Below are 14,088 nucleotides of genomic sequence, written 5' to 3'. Positions count from 1 at the left end.
GTAAACAAACTGACATGGGGTGGGGGGGGCAGCCCCTTGGGTTTCTGACAATGTGGCCCCTGAACAATTTAGTTGAATAGCACTGTAGTAGTGGTTTCTGTTTGACTATGAAATTACTTTGACTGAAAAGTTTGTAATACAAAAATAGTTCCAATGGTATATCTTATAGGTGTTGTGAGGATTAGGTGTACTTTTCGGCCATTTGAAAATAGGTGATCTATAAGCTCACAATGTGTCGCATAACGACGCATTGTGATTTGTATTGAAAACTTGAAATGAGACATTCTGCATAAAGAGTACTCTCTACTTTTACTTGCAAACGATGATTTCTACAGTGCATTATATTGGTACTTTTACTCAAGTACAAAATGTGAGTATTTTTTTCCACCACTACTTGTGTTATTGGCCCCCTGGGTCTTCTTGCCGGTGAATGGGGAAATTAATTAATTGGTCTTCTTGCCAACAGGTCTCTTGTGTGGTTGGTTCCTGCTGTTGGTCCCGCTGCTCTTTGGGGGAGGTGACGACGATGGCAGTTCATCGTGGTCCTCCACCTCCCTGCTCTTCCTGTACACGTGTACACAGACCCGCACAACAATGATGAATATGCCCACTGGGAGGCTGAGCACCACGGTGGTCGCGTACGGAGCTTCTGTGTACATTTCCTGAAAAGGACAGACAGACAGACAGACAGACAGACAGACAGACAGACAGACAGACAGACAGACAGACAGACAGACAGACAGACAGTCCATCAAATACACACCAAATAAAGGCCCTGCTTAGTCGCAATTTGCAACACTAGAGGTTTTATAATGGGTTGAATCTTTAAAAAAAACTTACCAACATTGCAGCTGTAGGGCAAGTTTAAATTGCCCTCTTTCAATCTGCATATAGTATTAATAACCACTTGGTTATATATCTTATACAAAGTTCACAAAAGGTTTCTCTTCCCCAGCTCTTCCCCAGCTAATGATGACCCTTAGGTGATGGCTGTTCCAGGGAATGTTTCTTTAGCTGGCCTGCTATAATTAAGACTTTGTGTCCTCAAGACACAAAAAAGTTTGCTGCTGATACAGATCTGTTTCTCTTGTCACCTAGACAAAAGGGCTTTGTCATGTAGAGCCCCTGTAGAGCAACCAGGAACATCCCTAGTGTCTAATTTGATTGAAGTAAAAGTTTCTATTTCTCACTGAGTAACTGTATCATTGATGACTTTCTTAATAAATTACTTGTAACAATCTTCTGTCAAAATAAAATAATAGGAAACCGTTATGAACTTGTTACCAGTGAGCATTCTAATGCTGATTTAAAATGTACCAGAGACAGGGTATTTATTTAAGTATTATTTTCTGTGACTAAAACAGTTGGATTCATGCCTTAGTATTTTATTTTATCTATTTTAATTTGTGCCTTTAACTATTTTTTATTATACCTTTATTTCATCACTATCTGTTGTTTAAGTGTAACACCATGTAAAGAGTTTCTTTGATGAGAGAACCCGCCTCTCTATCGGAACAGCTGCTGACTTTTGCATCATTTTGCATGTCCGGTAAGAGGATGGATTTGAGTCGTGGTCTTTGTGTATATAACCAATTGTTTTTTGTGAAGACGGGGCTGATTTCAACCCTGTCTCATATTGGCTCCAGAGACTTTGTTGAAACAGTCAAACTTGCACGCAGAATTTCTTGACAAAAAGTAGCTAATAACATGTCGGTGGCGGATTTTTATGAAACAAAAAGGCTTTGCAGATTGAAAGAGGATAATTCAAGCTTGCCGTACAGCTGCAATGTTGTTGACTTTAACGTTGTTTAATACAAGCAGATCAGGAATTCGATTTGGATCAAAGGGCTATCAATGGAGGGTATTGCAACTCTAGATTCAACCCATTATAAAAAAAGATCTAGTGTTGCAAATTGCGGCTAGGCCCTGCTATAGAGGGTATGCACATGCTTAAAGTGAATGGCACATCGAGTGGCAAAGCAACATGCAAAGTGAGTTTAACATTGTTTAACGTTGTTTAATGCAATCAGATAGGACTTTTCTGTTTGGATGTATGGGCTGTCAAGGCCAGAAAGTAGTTTTTTGCCACTCAGTAGGCGTTCCTGCATAACTTCCTGGTTTGATGATGATGTTACGCGCATACCCTCTATTAGTCTTGGTTTCCAAAACAGTGGTTTGGGATAAAAAAAATTGTTTCCTACATTTTGTTTTGAATTATTATTATTTAACTCATTTGGCACCACAGCTGCCATCTGGTGGAGGGCTCAGACCCACGCATGTATTTTTAATGGCTAGCACCATTAGTTTGAAAGCCGACTTTGTCACTGAGTCAGTAAGTAAAAATCTGCTATGTGAAATGTCCTGTGAATGTTTAATCCACCCAAAACATACTTTTTGTAAGCTAGGATCATTTTTTTTTGTAAGAAGAATCCGAGCTATAATAGCATTCTAAAATCTGCGTCCCTATAGACAGCATAAGCCAGCAGGAATTTCCATTTAAGTTTTATCCTGTTTTTTATTTTTTCAATGGACCGCTACTGTTATGAGCGCAATCAGCGCATACAGAACACAATTGATCATCGTAATCAATTGATATTAAAATAGGCGTCCAAAGGTGATCTCTGTGCCCGGGGGCCTTCAGGAAACAGGTGTCAAGTGTCGCATTTTTCACACCTTTAGACCACTAGACTTGAACGTGCCCGTCGGCCACCAGCCTACTTGAGAACGACCCTAACTATAGATAACTATAGAACTAAAAATAAAATGGACAAAAAAAAGACATTTCCCCAAATCATTAAAGACTATAGACTGCCCGAATGACACACTTAAGTTTATGACTTACCTTAATGGTGTTGATAAATCCATAATATAACCTCTTCATGCGCTGGATTCCGCCATTCCCTCCTTGACACTGAATTAAAAAAAATAAAACATACATGGCATTAATTGGCTAACATTAGTAAGCTAATATCCTAAATGAGGTTTAATCATCTTAATTGCTTTCAGCATAATGGAGTGTTATTATGAAATAACACAAATAACGAGACCATAATCATAGCTGAGAAGTGAGAACTTATGACATAAAATAATTAATATGTTTGCATATTGATCCTAATGACCTCTGACCTCTATAGTGTTGTTCAGGACTCCGTTCAGAAAGTTGAGCAGCTGTTCCTGAGTGGCCACATCCTCCGGAGGCAGGAAGTAGCCGTCATTGGACAGATTGAGTACGATGAAGGACGGCATGGCTACCTCTCTGTTAGACAGCAGGGAACGATAATAATGATGTTGTAACCAATTCATTACTTCAATGCTGTCATAAATAGTTCATAACACGTGTGCATGCGTGTGTGTGTTCTCACCTCATCACCAGACCCTTGACGTACTCGTTTCCCTCCATGAAGCCAAAATGGAAATATCTGGGAGACAAGAGGCGGGGCAATCAATCACTGAGACAGCCAATAGAAACACAGACAGTCATCAATAGAGCACCGAAGTCTGACGTAATTTACACATCCTACCTGGGTCGCGTTCTTTTCCCCCATTCTGAAGTCCCATAGACTCTTTTTAGATTGCGTCAAATAAGAACTGTGGTCCAAAAATAAACAAATGATCCTGGCGGATTCAGTCATATGGACATGAAGAATTAACTGATGCTGAGAAAACGCTAATGTTACTCCCGTCAAATTAGATGAGTGTCTGATTGTCATAAACGTTACAGAGCCACCTCTCGGCAATATCGCTGAGACAGTTTGTTTATTTTTGGAACACAGATGACCCTTTTTGGAACACAGATGACCCAATGTTATTCTCCATAGAGACTTAACTTCCGCAACCCAGGGGGATGAGCAATTCATGTCAGGACTTTGGTACTCTATACAGAAACACAATACTGGGGGTGTTGCATAGGGCAGATCTCCAAGCTTGTACATCTGCTATAGAAAGTAACATGTGCGTGCGTGCGTGTTCATGTGTATGCAGATGCACGTGTGTGTGTGTGTGTGTGTGTGTGTGTGTGTGTGTGTGTGTGTGTGTGTGTGTGTGTGTGTATGTGTGTGTGTGTGTGTGTGTGTGTGTGTGTGTGTGTGTGTGCGTGTGTGTGTGTGTGTGTGCGTGCGTGTGTGTGCGTGCGTGCGTGCGTGCGTGCGTTGTTACCTGCTGTAGAGTTCTCTATAATCTGTAACCACTGTCTCCAACAACCGTTTATACCTGAGTAAGGAACAGGACATTACATTATAATTATATCGTACAGAAATGGGTTGTTGTTGTTGTTGTGGTTGTTCTAGGTCAGAGAACTTTAATTTCACCTAAAATAATTCTGTGTTTTGTTAAACGTTTTTGTTCATTGAGTTCACACATTTTAAGCATTTAGCAGACGCTCTTAATCCAGAGCGATTTATAATGAGCAAGAACAAAAAGCATGGCAAATGGATCCCAACAGTAGCCTACTGCTGCCAGGCATATGCACAGTAGTACGCACTGTGCGGCAACTTGCAGAGGGGGACAACAAACATATCATGTGTGGTGCAACCTATAGTCAGTGGTCCTAACCCAGCGTTTGGGAACCAGTGGTTTAAACGATGACATCATAGCATAATGTAATGACATCATACCTTATACTCTCCTGAGATGGACGTCTTTCATCTACTAGAGCCAGAGCCACCAGTTTACCTTGAAACAAACACACAGTATGTTAACAATAACATACGTGTGTTTGTGTGTGTGTGTGTGTGTGTGTGTGTGTGTGTGTGTGTGTGTGTGTGTGTGTGCGTGCGTGCGTGCGTGTGGTACCTGTCTCTCCCATGAAGTACAGTGTATATGTATCGATTTTGAAGTAGTTTGGAAAGCGTTCCTGGCTGATCCAAGTCTTCAGATCTCCGTACTGCTCTTCTGTACAAAATAGACGTTCAATCATTAAATAGACATTCATACATTAAATAAACTTTCATTCATTAGATAAACTTCCGTTCATATAAAAGTAGAAACAAATGTTCATGTCATTTCTAACACATGTTCTGACACATGGCACATGGCGGACACGCACGCACCCACGCACGCATACCAGTGGCGGAACAACATTGGGCTGGGCCGGGGGGTGAGACAGCACGACCGGGCCTCACCGAACCAGACTCCCAACAGCACCCCCCCCCCCCCCGAACGGAAGAAAAAATAATTACGTTAACAGTTGCTGCTGAGCTGATCACAGTCACAGATAGAGGCCGGGAAAGTGTTATATTTGGTTGATCGCGTCAATGCAATGCACACACGAGAGAGAGAGACGTAGATGTGTGTGAAGAGCTGATCACAGTCACAGATAGAGGGAAAGTGTTATATTTGGTTGATCGCGTCTGTGTCTGTGACATTGCACAGCAATGCACACACGAGAGAGAGAGAGAGAGAGACGTATAGAGAGAGAGAGAGAGAGGTGCTGCGTGTTAAAAAATAAATAGGCTACTACTCATCTTTGTGTTCTGTTTCTATTGCTGAGTGATCGCACACAGGGAAAAGCAACAAGAAGGGGTTTAGAATCGAAGCCCTGGACCGCTTATACAGCGAGTCTCTCTCTGACGCCCTGTGGAAGTCCCTTCTGCAGCAAATAAACAAAACGTAACTACTCACCGAAACAAAGCCTTTTACCTTTGTAAAAGTCTATTATCGTAGCTGGGAAGCGTCTCAGGTCCCCAGCTTCTCTATAAAATGCACTATTTTAATCATTAAATAAAACTAATCCAACCAGATCGGCGCAGGCAAACCCCCGAAAATGCCATAGTAGAAGAAATGACTGCCCGGTAAAATGCAGGGTACATTGCGTTATTAAGATGGCACAAAGTGTATTTTAGAGAAGCTGGGGACCTGAGACGCTTCCCAGATACGAAAATAGACTTTTAACAAGGTCTAGCAGGCTTTGTGTTGGTGAGTAGTTACGTGGTTTTGTTTATTTGCTGGGATTTGAAAACCCGCGCACGGGAGTGAGAATATCACCAGAGGGCTGTGGAAGGGACTTCCACAGGGCGTCAGAGAGAGACTTGCACTTTTGGAGCGTGGCTGGGATGTCTGTTGGAGAGAGTGTGAGACAGACTCCACGGTGCTTATACAGTCCAGCGCAGTACATTCTCATCAGACATGATATTTTGCTAAAGTGTAGGCTATTATAGGCTATATAAGCTCTGTATCTGGTTAATTGCGGGATTCGTGGGGGCCCGCTGGTTTTATCAGTCGTGAGTGACTGTGTAAAAAAATCATCAATCGATCACCTGACAGCCCGGGCCCCCCGGAGGTCCGGGCCGGGGTGTGACCACCCCCCTCACCCCCCCGGTAGCTCCGCCCCTGACGCATACTTACCATTGTAGGTAAAGTACGTCCCGTCTTTAAAAATGGCCACGGTAGGAAGCTTTGCGATGCTTACTGCCTGGAGAAACATTACACAAATGTAGGACAAATTATAAACAGCAAAAGATAAAATAAAGAATGACAAAGCTTCAAGGAAAATCTTTGAATACAGATTGTGGCCCCTAGATGTGTTACGGAGACAACATTTGTTTTGGGAGCGTTTTACCCATTTCTGGCTGTCTGAATACAAAAAAAAGGAAAAGAAAGTTCATGAAATATTTGAGAAATACAGAATATTGCTTATAGTAGCTTAAAATTGGCTTAACATTGGCTTAAGGGAGGACCTGCGGGCGGGCAGGAATATCTAGAATGTTTGGAAACTGTTGAATGAATTATAATTTGTACCAAACATTTTCAGATGGGGCTCCATGGCCAAATACATATCAATTTGGGGGTCCTTGGTATGAAATAGTTTGACAAATTGACAACCAATGATACAAAAGATATGTAAAATAATAGTTAATAAATTAATAATAAGTAATAACAACACAGTATGTATATAATATTAACGATATAGGCCTATATTACAGTAAAGTCACCTTGGGCAGGACGTCTCGTGAAGCGGAGAAGAAGGAGCAGTGCACAATTAACTCCCGAGCTGCTGCCGTATAATTGCCCTGTCAATCAATCAATCAATCAATCAATCAATAAAAAAAAACAATCAATCAATCAGAGTGTGTGCGTGCGTGCGTGCGTGCGTGCGTGCGTGCGTGCGTGCGTACCTTCAGAGGAGAGGAGGCTCCTATGTAAACGATCAGCACGTCGTGTCGCCTCATGACGTTTTGGAACAGCTGTGGACTGTTCAGAGTTCTGACAACAGGACTACACACACATACGCACACACATGGACGCACGCACGCACACACACACACACACACACACACACACACACACACACACACACACACACACACACACACACACACACACACACACACACACACACACACACACACACACACACACACACACACACACACACACACACACACACACACACACACACACACACCTCATTTTCAATGTAGCCGAGGTTACAATATTACACAATACAAATCAAAGTACATCCATTTAGTTTACAATATAAAATCAGGGTAAATTACAAAGGAACTAAGCAGAACAGCCAGTCAATCAAAATAACTCATTCGAAACAGGAGCAATCATGGTTAGAAATGTTTTGGAGCATTCCTTTTGAACGGACCAAACCCCTCATTCAGTTTCAGCCTGGAGCAAATATAGGCAGGGTGCATCCCAGCAATATAGCTTGATATAGAATTAGGTATACCAGTGTTTATGCCGCCTCTCAGTCAGAGAGGATAAACCTGAATTCAGTGCATTGGGTACCGTAACTATCACCAGTAGTCCACCTTAAAGCTGGACTGCTTTTTTTCCACCCTAAACATGATCATCATGCCTGGTGGGTGGTGATGGGTGGTGATCCACCTGAACTGAAGCGGCACCCACAGCTGTTGTTGTATGATAAAAGGGGAGGGGATGATATTGTGATGTCACTAAATCACTTTGACTGTCAAGGTTTCAGCCTCCAGGAACAAACCCTAAATTCGGAAAACAGAACTTATTTCTGTAGGCCTACAGAAAACCACGTTGATCAACGGAATATGGAATTTAAAAGAAAGTTTGTCATCAAGCCAGATGCCAAGATATTTCAAACAAACGGGTCAACGTCCTGTTATCCACATTCTTTTGGGCGGCGCCCCCAGAGTAAAAACACAAACAGCATAGGGTGCTGTTTTTGTGGTCAGACACACGCGTGCACACTGCACTGCACACACACGCGCACGCACGCACACACACACACACACACACACACACACACACACACACACACACACACACACACACACACACACACACACACACACACACACACACACACACACACACACACGCACGCGCACACGCACACGCACACACACACACACACACACACACACACTCACCCTGTGATGCGATCAGCAAATTCCATGATGGAGTCTTTACGTCTGTCTCCCTGGTAGTTAAACTGACCATCATTCTTTAACCTGGTTAAAAACAACACATTACTGTCCCATTCATTGACACACAGCAACACAGTATGCATTCATATGAACACGGACGGACGGACAGACAGACGGATGGACGTATAGACAGACAGACTTACATCAGAATGGTAGGATATCCTTTGACTTTGTATTTTCTGGTCACGGCTGAAAGACATCAACAATCTGTTTCAAATGTGTTCATTAAGTACACTCTTACACTGACCAGTACAACCATAGTCTATGAGCTGACCAGTACAACCATATAGTATATGAGCTGACCAGTACAACCACAGTCTATGAGCTGACCAGTACAACCACAGTCTATGAGCTGACCAGTACAACCACAGTCTATGAGCTGACCAGTACAACCACAGTCTATGAGCTGACCAGTACAACCACAGTCTATGAGCTGACCAGTACAACCACAGTCTATGAGCTGACCAGTACAACCACAGTCTATGAGCTGACCAGTACAACCACAGTCTAATGTTGTTGTACTGGGAGCTGACCAGTACAACCACAGTCTAATAATGTTGTACTAGGAGCTGACCAGTACAACCACAGTCTATGAGCTGACCAGTACAACCACAGTCTAATGTTGTTGTACTGGGAGCTGACCAGTACAACCACAGTCTAATAATGTTGTACTAGGAGCTGACCAGTACAAACACAGTCTATGAGCTGACCAGTACAACCACAGTCTAATGTTGTTTTACTGGGAGCTGACCAGTACAACCACAGTCTAATAATGTTGTACTAGGAGCTGACCAGTACAACCACAGTCTAATAATGTTGTACTAGGAGCTGACCAGTACAACCACAGTCTAATACTGTTGTACTAGGAGCTGACCAGTACAACCACAGTCTAATACTGTTGTACTGGGAGCTGACCAGTACAACCACAGTCTGATACTGTTATGCGCGCGCACACACACACACACACACACACACACACACACACACACACACACACACACACACACACACACACACACACACACACACACACACACACACACACACACACACACACACACAGTGACAAAGAGGTTCGGTAAATCTTGTAATCTCCTTAGAGTGATTCTAGAAAATGTATGAGTCTGATCTCTCTCTCTAAGTGTATCTGTCTGTCTGTCTGTTGGCATTTGATGGTGTCTACACAACAATGCTACGAATGTCTCTCCATCTGTCTGTCATTATTATTATTAGGGGTCAAGCCCGAAGGCCGTAGACCCCTTATTGTTTCCGTACGGATTCTGCCATTTTTAGTAGTTTTGGCTATTCTATGTTGTCGTTTTCCACAAAGTTCGGCAATATGGTAGAGGGCCATGAGAATCCCTCAGTAACTGAAGCTGAGCTCACAGTCATTGGTCAATATGGCTCTATGTCTTAATCCTATAGAGGTTCATTCTAGGTGGTCCTTTTAAGCTGATCCCTACCCTTTTTCACTGACGAAAACTAAATAGAAACTAAGCTATGATGACTAAAACTAAGACTAAATATATTGACAATTTTGTCAACAATTAAAAACTAGACTAAAATGTTAGGGAGGGACTAGTGGAGAGGATATCCAGTAGAACTACAGTAAAATTAGTCATTTTATGTTTGGTTGCACTCGGGTGTTTTGAAAATAGCAGAGCTTGTATATCGGCTATTTTCAGCATGCAGCCAAGTATAAAATAAAAATCAGGCATTACGATGTCATCAAGGTGAGGGGAGGGGGTTGGTGATCTCAGATTCTGTGCCATGCTTGCATAATATCTGTATTATCACAGGAGCGGAGTGAAGGCTCACGCATACTCCAGTTTTAGGTAATGAGATGACGTCAGTGACCTGCGGTGATAAGAAACTCACCGCTCACCTCATCACTTCTCTCTGTTTTTACGAACCACCGTCACCACGTACACCCTGGCTCGCTTCGGAGGGAGGCGGGGCCCTCCTAAACCATATCAAAACCACTGTTTGGGTGAAAACTTTCCCACTGAAAAGGTGAGTAGCTTATCGCCTAAAACTGGAGTATGCGTGAAATTGAAAATGGAAGATAAATGTGGCCAAATTTGACTGAGGGACTGCCATTGGATTTCTGACACGCTCTAGTATGTGAAGAGTCTGCCTGTGCTATTAACTCATTTTGGATTAAATCAAATCTGGTCACACATGGTTGATCCAAATGAAAGTGTCTGACTGAGACAGAGCGGGAACCCAGACGCATGCATGTATGTAGGTACAGTATACACAGTACAGTTTTTGATATGATCTCTGTCCGGTGGAGACCTCAGATAAGTAGCAGATCCAGAAGCTTGAAACGCGTCGCTCCACACCGTGTTTCGAGCTTGCGGATCTGACAACTTTTGATGCTTTTCTGTGACGCTGTAGTATGATGAACCCACAAAAAAGGTAGAATATCGAGATAAAATAGATAAAACAATATATATATATATATATATTAGTGATGTCATACTGACCAGCGTGCTTGTTTCCATCACATATTCCTACATTGACAGGAGAGCCCAGACTCCTCAGTTCAGCTCCAACTTCGCGCCAGACCGGATCCAGTTTCTGACAATACTCACAATTGTGACCAAAGAACTGTGGGAAAACATGCCATGATACATGGTTACCATAAAGGGTGTGCTTTACCATCATTAATGGCATGCCTGTGTTGCTGCAGTAGGCAGCGTTTTTTGGTGAGTTAAATGATTTAACACACTATAACGCTGTTTCAATGCAAACGCCATATTATATCAGTAATATGTAATGATACAAAAATTATTATATCAATAATGATATGAATAATAATACATCAATAATGATCAAGTGATATTCAAATGATATTCATAATGACATTGTGTTAACATACCATTATCAACCATATTTCGTCAGGCCGTTTAGTATCCAGAAACCTGAAAAAACCCAAACACAATTAAATGGAACTCATTGTTGTTTTGTGTTTAGTTTTTACACTAGATGGCACTCTTAGCTAACCTATGCAAAACATCGCATGTTAGAGAGATTTCTAGCATGCTCATATCTCCCTGTATCATTCAACTTCACCCCCGGCCACCATTACATTTTCAATGGATTAACTATATGAACAGATTGAGCGTTTTATTTATTTATTCGCAGCGAATGGCTCTCTCCTTATCAATGGCCCGGGGTGCGATCGTAGTGAAGATTAATATTCTGGGACTACTTAAAAGCTAATTAAATACAATAAATTGTGTGGTAAAGGTATTTAATCTGGCAGTGAATGTTAAACCACGCAAACCACCAGAAGAGTTGTTTTAAATGTTGCGTTAAATCACAAAAATAGCCTACTGGAATTATAACATAGATGTGAACAATTACAACCGTTACTATTGGCAACAACATTATAGTTCAGCGTGTGTGTGTGTGTGTGCGTGCGTGCGTGCGTACATGCGTGCGTTATACATATTGTTAATGTTATGTTACTTTACATAGCCCCCAGCCAAGACCCATCCCGCAACAGCCCTGCCAATCGGGCTCGGCCCTATTGGCACGGTATAGGTTGCACGTTGGTCTGGCGAGTGGGAGCCCCGGGTTCAATCCCCACTTCTGCGTAATGCTACAATTATGTAGCATTGTACCAATTATGTTGTGTTTCGGCATGCAGATTCTGAACAGTTATTTCTTATAATGAAGATTTGTTTGGTTTCCCATGGCACCAAAGGGGGAAATAATAATAACACCAAAAACTAAATAAACAAATATCGGTATCAGTATCGGCTATAGACTAAATTGTTATTTTAAACATTGGTATCGGCCAAGAAAATCCATATTGGTGCATCCCTAATAGATATGGTTTATGTAGCCTACATGAAACAAACTCACGTGTAATCCAGCTCATCCACGTAGGCTGACACTCTGAAACTCGACACCACTGTGAAAAATATATGACATTTGAAACAAAAACACCACATTTTACTATATTACATATTTAATAATAACCCAGTGGTTCTCAGACTTTTTCATGTCAAGAACCCCAAAATTAATATGTATGTGGACCCCCATCTGAAAATATGTTGTGCCAAGGATGACGGATCCCCAGAAGATAAAATATCAGATCTTGCACGGTCACACATGCATCCTTATGACTGTAATTGTGAGCTTGTAGATCAGCTATTTTTGAATAGCTATAGTTAAAGTGGTTAAAATCTATTTTAATGTATAGGCTATAAACTAATTTAGCTGGGGACCCCATGGAAACCCCCCCAAGGACCCCTGGGGTCCCAGGAAACCACTTTGGGAACATATATAATATATATTTCAGATGGTTGTACGATATAAATTAACTTATATATCGGATTTATAGGCTAGTAGAACTAAATTAATCAGAACTATAGATATAGCTAGCCTTCAACAAAAGCACACCTATAGTTGCATGTAATTACAAGTAGGAGGCCTATAGGCTATCACAGAATAAAATAACTGATAGGCCTATATACCATCATAGGAAAGAACTTTATAGAATTTAGTATTTGCTTACCTGTGCATATAACAGCAACATTAAAAAGAAACATCTTTCTTTAGTTGATTAACCCCAACCAGTCAACCTGCACGCGTGTACTTGTGCCTTCAAACGCTGTTACACGAATACTGGTGACCTGTACAATGTTGTGTCTCCAGAGGGTTGATTTAAAGATTATTAGAAAATAGACGCATGTTGGGTTGGTGTTTACTAGGCCTATTTTATTGTAAATTGAAGACAGATATCACCAACTGTCCAGCTGGGAAAACATTGTTATAGAGCAGAGCCTACTAACAGGTGATGTGTATCTTAAATCGACGGGTAACTAATTTCGCTGTGACATGCAGTGACGGCATTTCAATCCACATGAAGCAGGAGGGGATTTGAGGCAGATGGTGACCGACTGACGGTTAAGTTAAGTTAAGCCAATTAAAGCCTCCACCACGCATGCTTTGTAACAATCTTGCCGTTACATACTTACTGGCCTCTTCATCCCCTATATGAATATGTTTACATAAGGCTTCAATTCCATTGCATCCGAATCCGATCCCATGGCAGCATGTTGCCTCTCTCCAGGACAGGTTCATCTGTTCCAGGCTAGCTCCTGCGTCACAGTTCTGCGCCATGTGGTTTTGGGCCTCCCAGGTTTTCTTTTGCCTGGTGGTGTCCATCTTAATTAAGGCCATGCACCTTTGTGATGCAGTCCTGCTCCATCCTCAGTAGGCCTACATGCCCTAACCATCCTGCTCCATCCTCAGTAGGCCTACATGCCCTAACCATCTCAGGCGTCTGTGTGTAATGTCCTTGGTAATGCTCCGGCTCCCTGTTTGTTTGCAGTTCATTGTTTCATATTTTATTCGGCCAAAAGATCTGAGGCATCTGTTGTGGAACACTTCTATTCTCCTATCTGTTTTGACCACTCTCCAGCTCTCAGAACCATACAGCAGAACTTAGAAGAGACTTGACATGTCATTGCTGTTGTATAGGAGCATCTTCTTATAAGGCTATATTGTTTTGATCTCCAGATGGAACGGAGTTGGGAGAAGACAATCTTGCCGTAAGCATGCCTTTTAACGTTTTTACTGAGAAACATAACATTGCATTGGCCACATTGTCATGGCTATTTGTAGACAGTATAGACAGTAGACCTGGGGCTCCATCTTGCGC

General features: G+C 42.0%; 1 protein-coding gene across 1 annotated transcript; it reads right to left on the bottom strand.

Annotated features, from left to right (window-relative positions):
* Positions 1-443: 443 nt before the first annotated feature.
* LOC308326084 (protein disulfide-isomerase tmx3a-like) lies at positions 444-13,592 on the bottom strand (the record flags this gene model as incomplete). The annotated part of the gene is made up of 17 exons (XM_080778894.1): positions 444-662; positions 2,843-2,911; positions 3,127-3,256; positions 3,363-3,419; positions 4,156-4,209; positions 4,614-4,671; positions 4,792-4,890; positions 6,343-6,409; positions 6,930-7,007; positions 7,113-7,212; positions 8,352-8,432; positions 8,552-8,597; positions 10,318-10,371; positions 10,898-11,021; positions 11,293-11,335; positions 12,285-12,333; positions 13,403-13,592. 17 exons carry the CDS (start codon positions 13,590-13,592, stop codon positions 444-446), a joined length of 1,518 nt encoding a protein of 505 aa, XP_080635020.1.
* Between the last annotated feature and the right edge of the window lie 496 nt (positions 13,593-14,088).

This window comes from Protomyctophum bolini (genome assembly GCF_963924005.1).
Source record: "Protomyctophum bolini genome assembly, chromosome: 12".
NCBI lineage: Eukaryota > Metazoa > Chordata > Actinopteri > Myctophiformes > Myctophidae > Protomyctophum > Protomyctophum bolini.
Note: the sequence above shows the minus strand (reverse complement) of the source record. Positions and strands in the feature narration are given on the sequence as shown.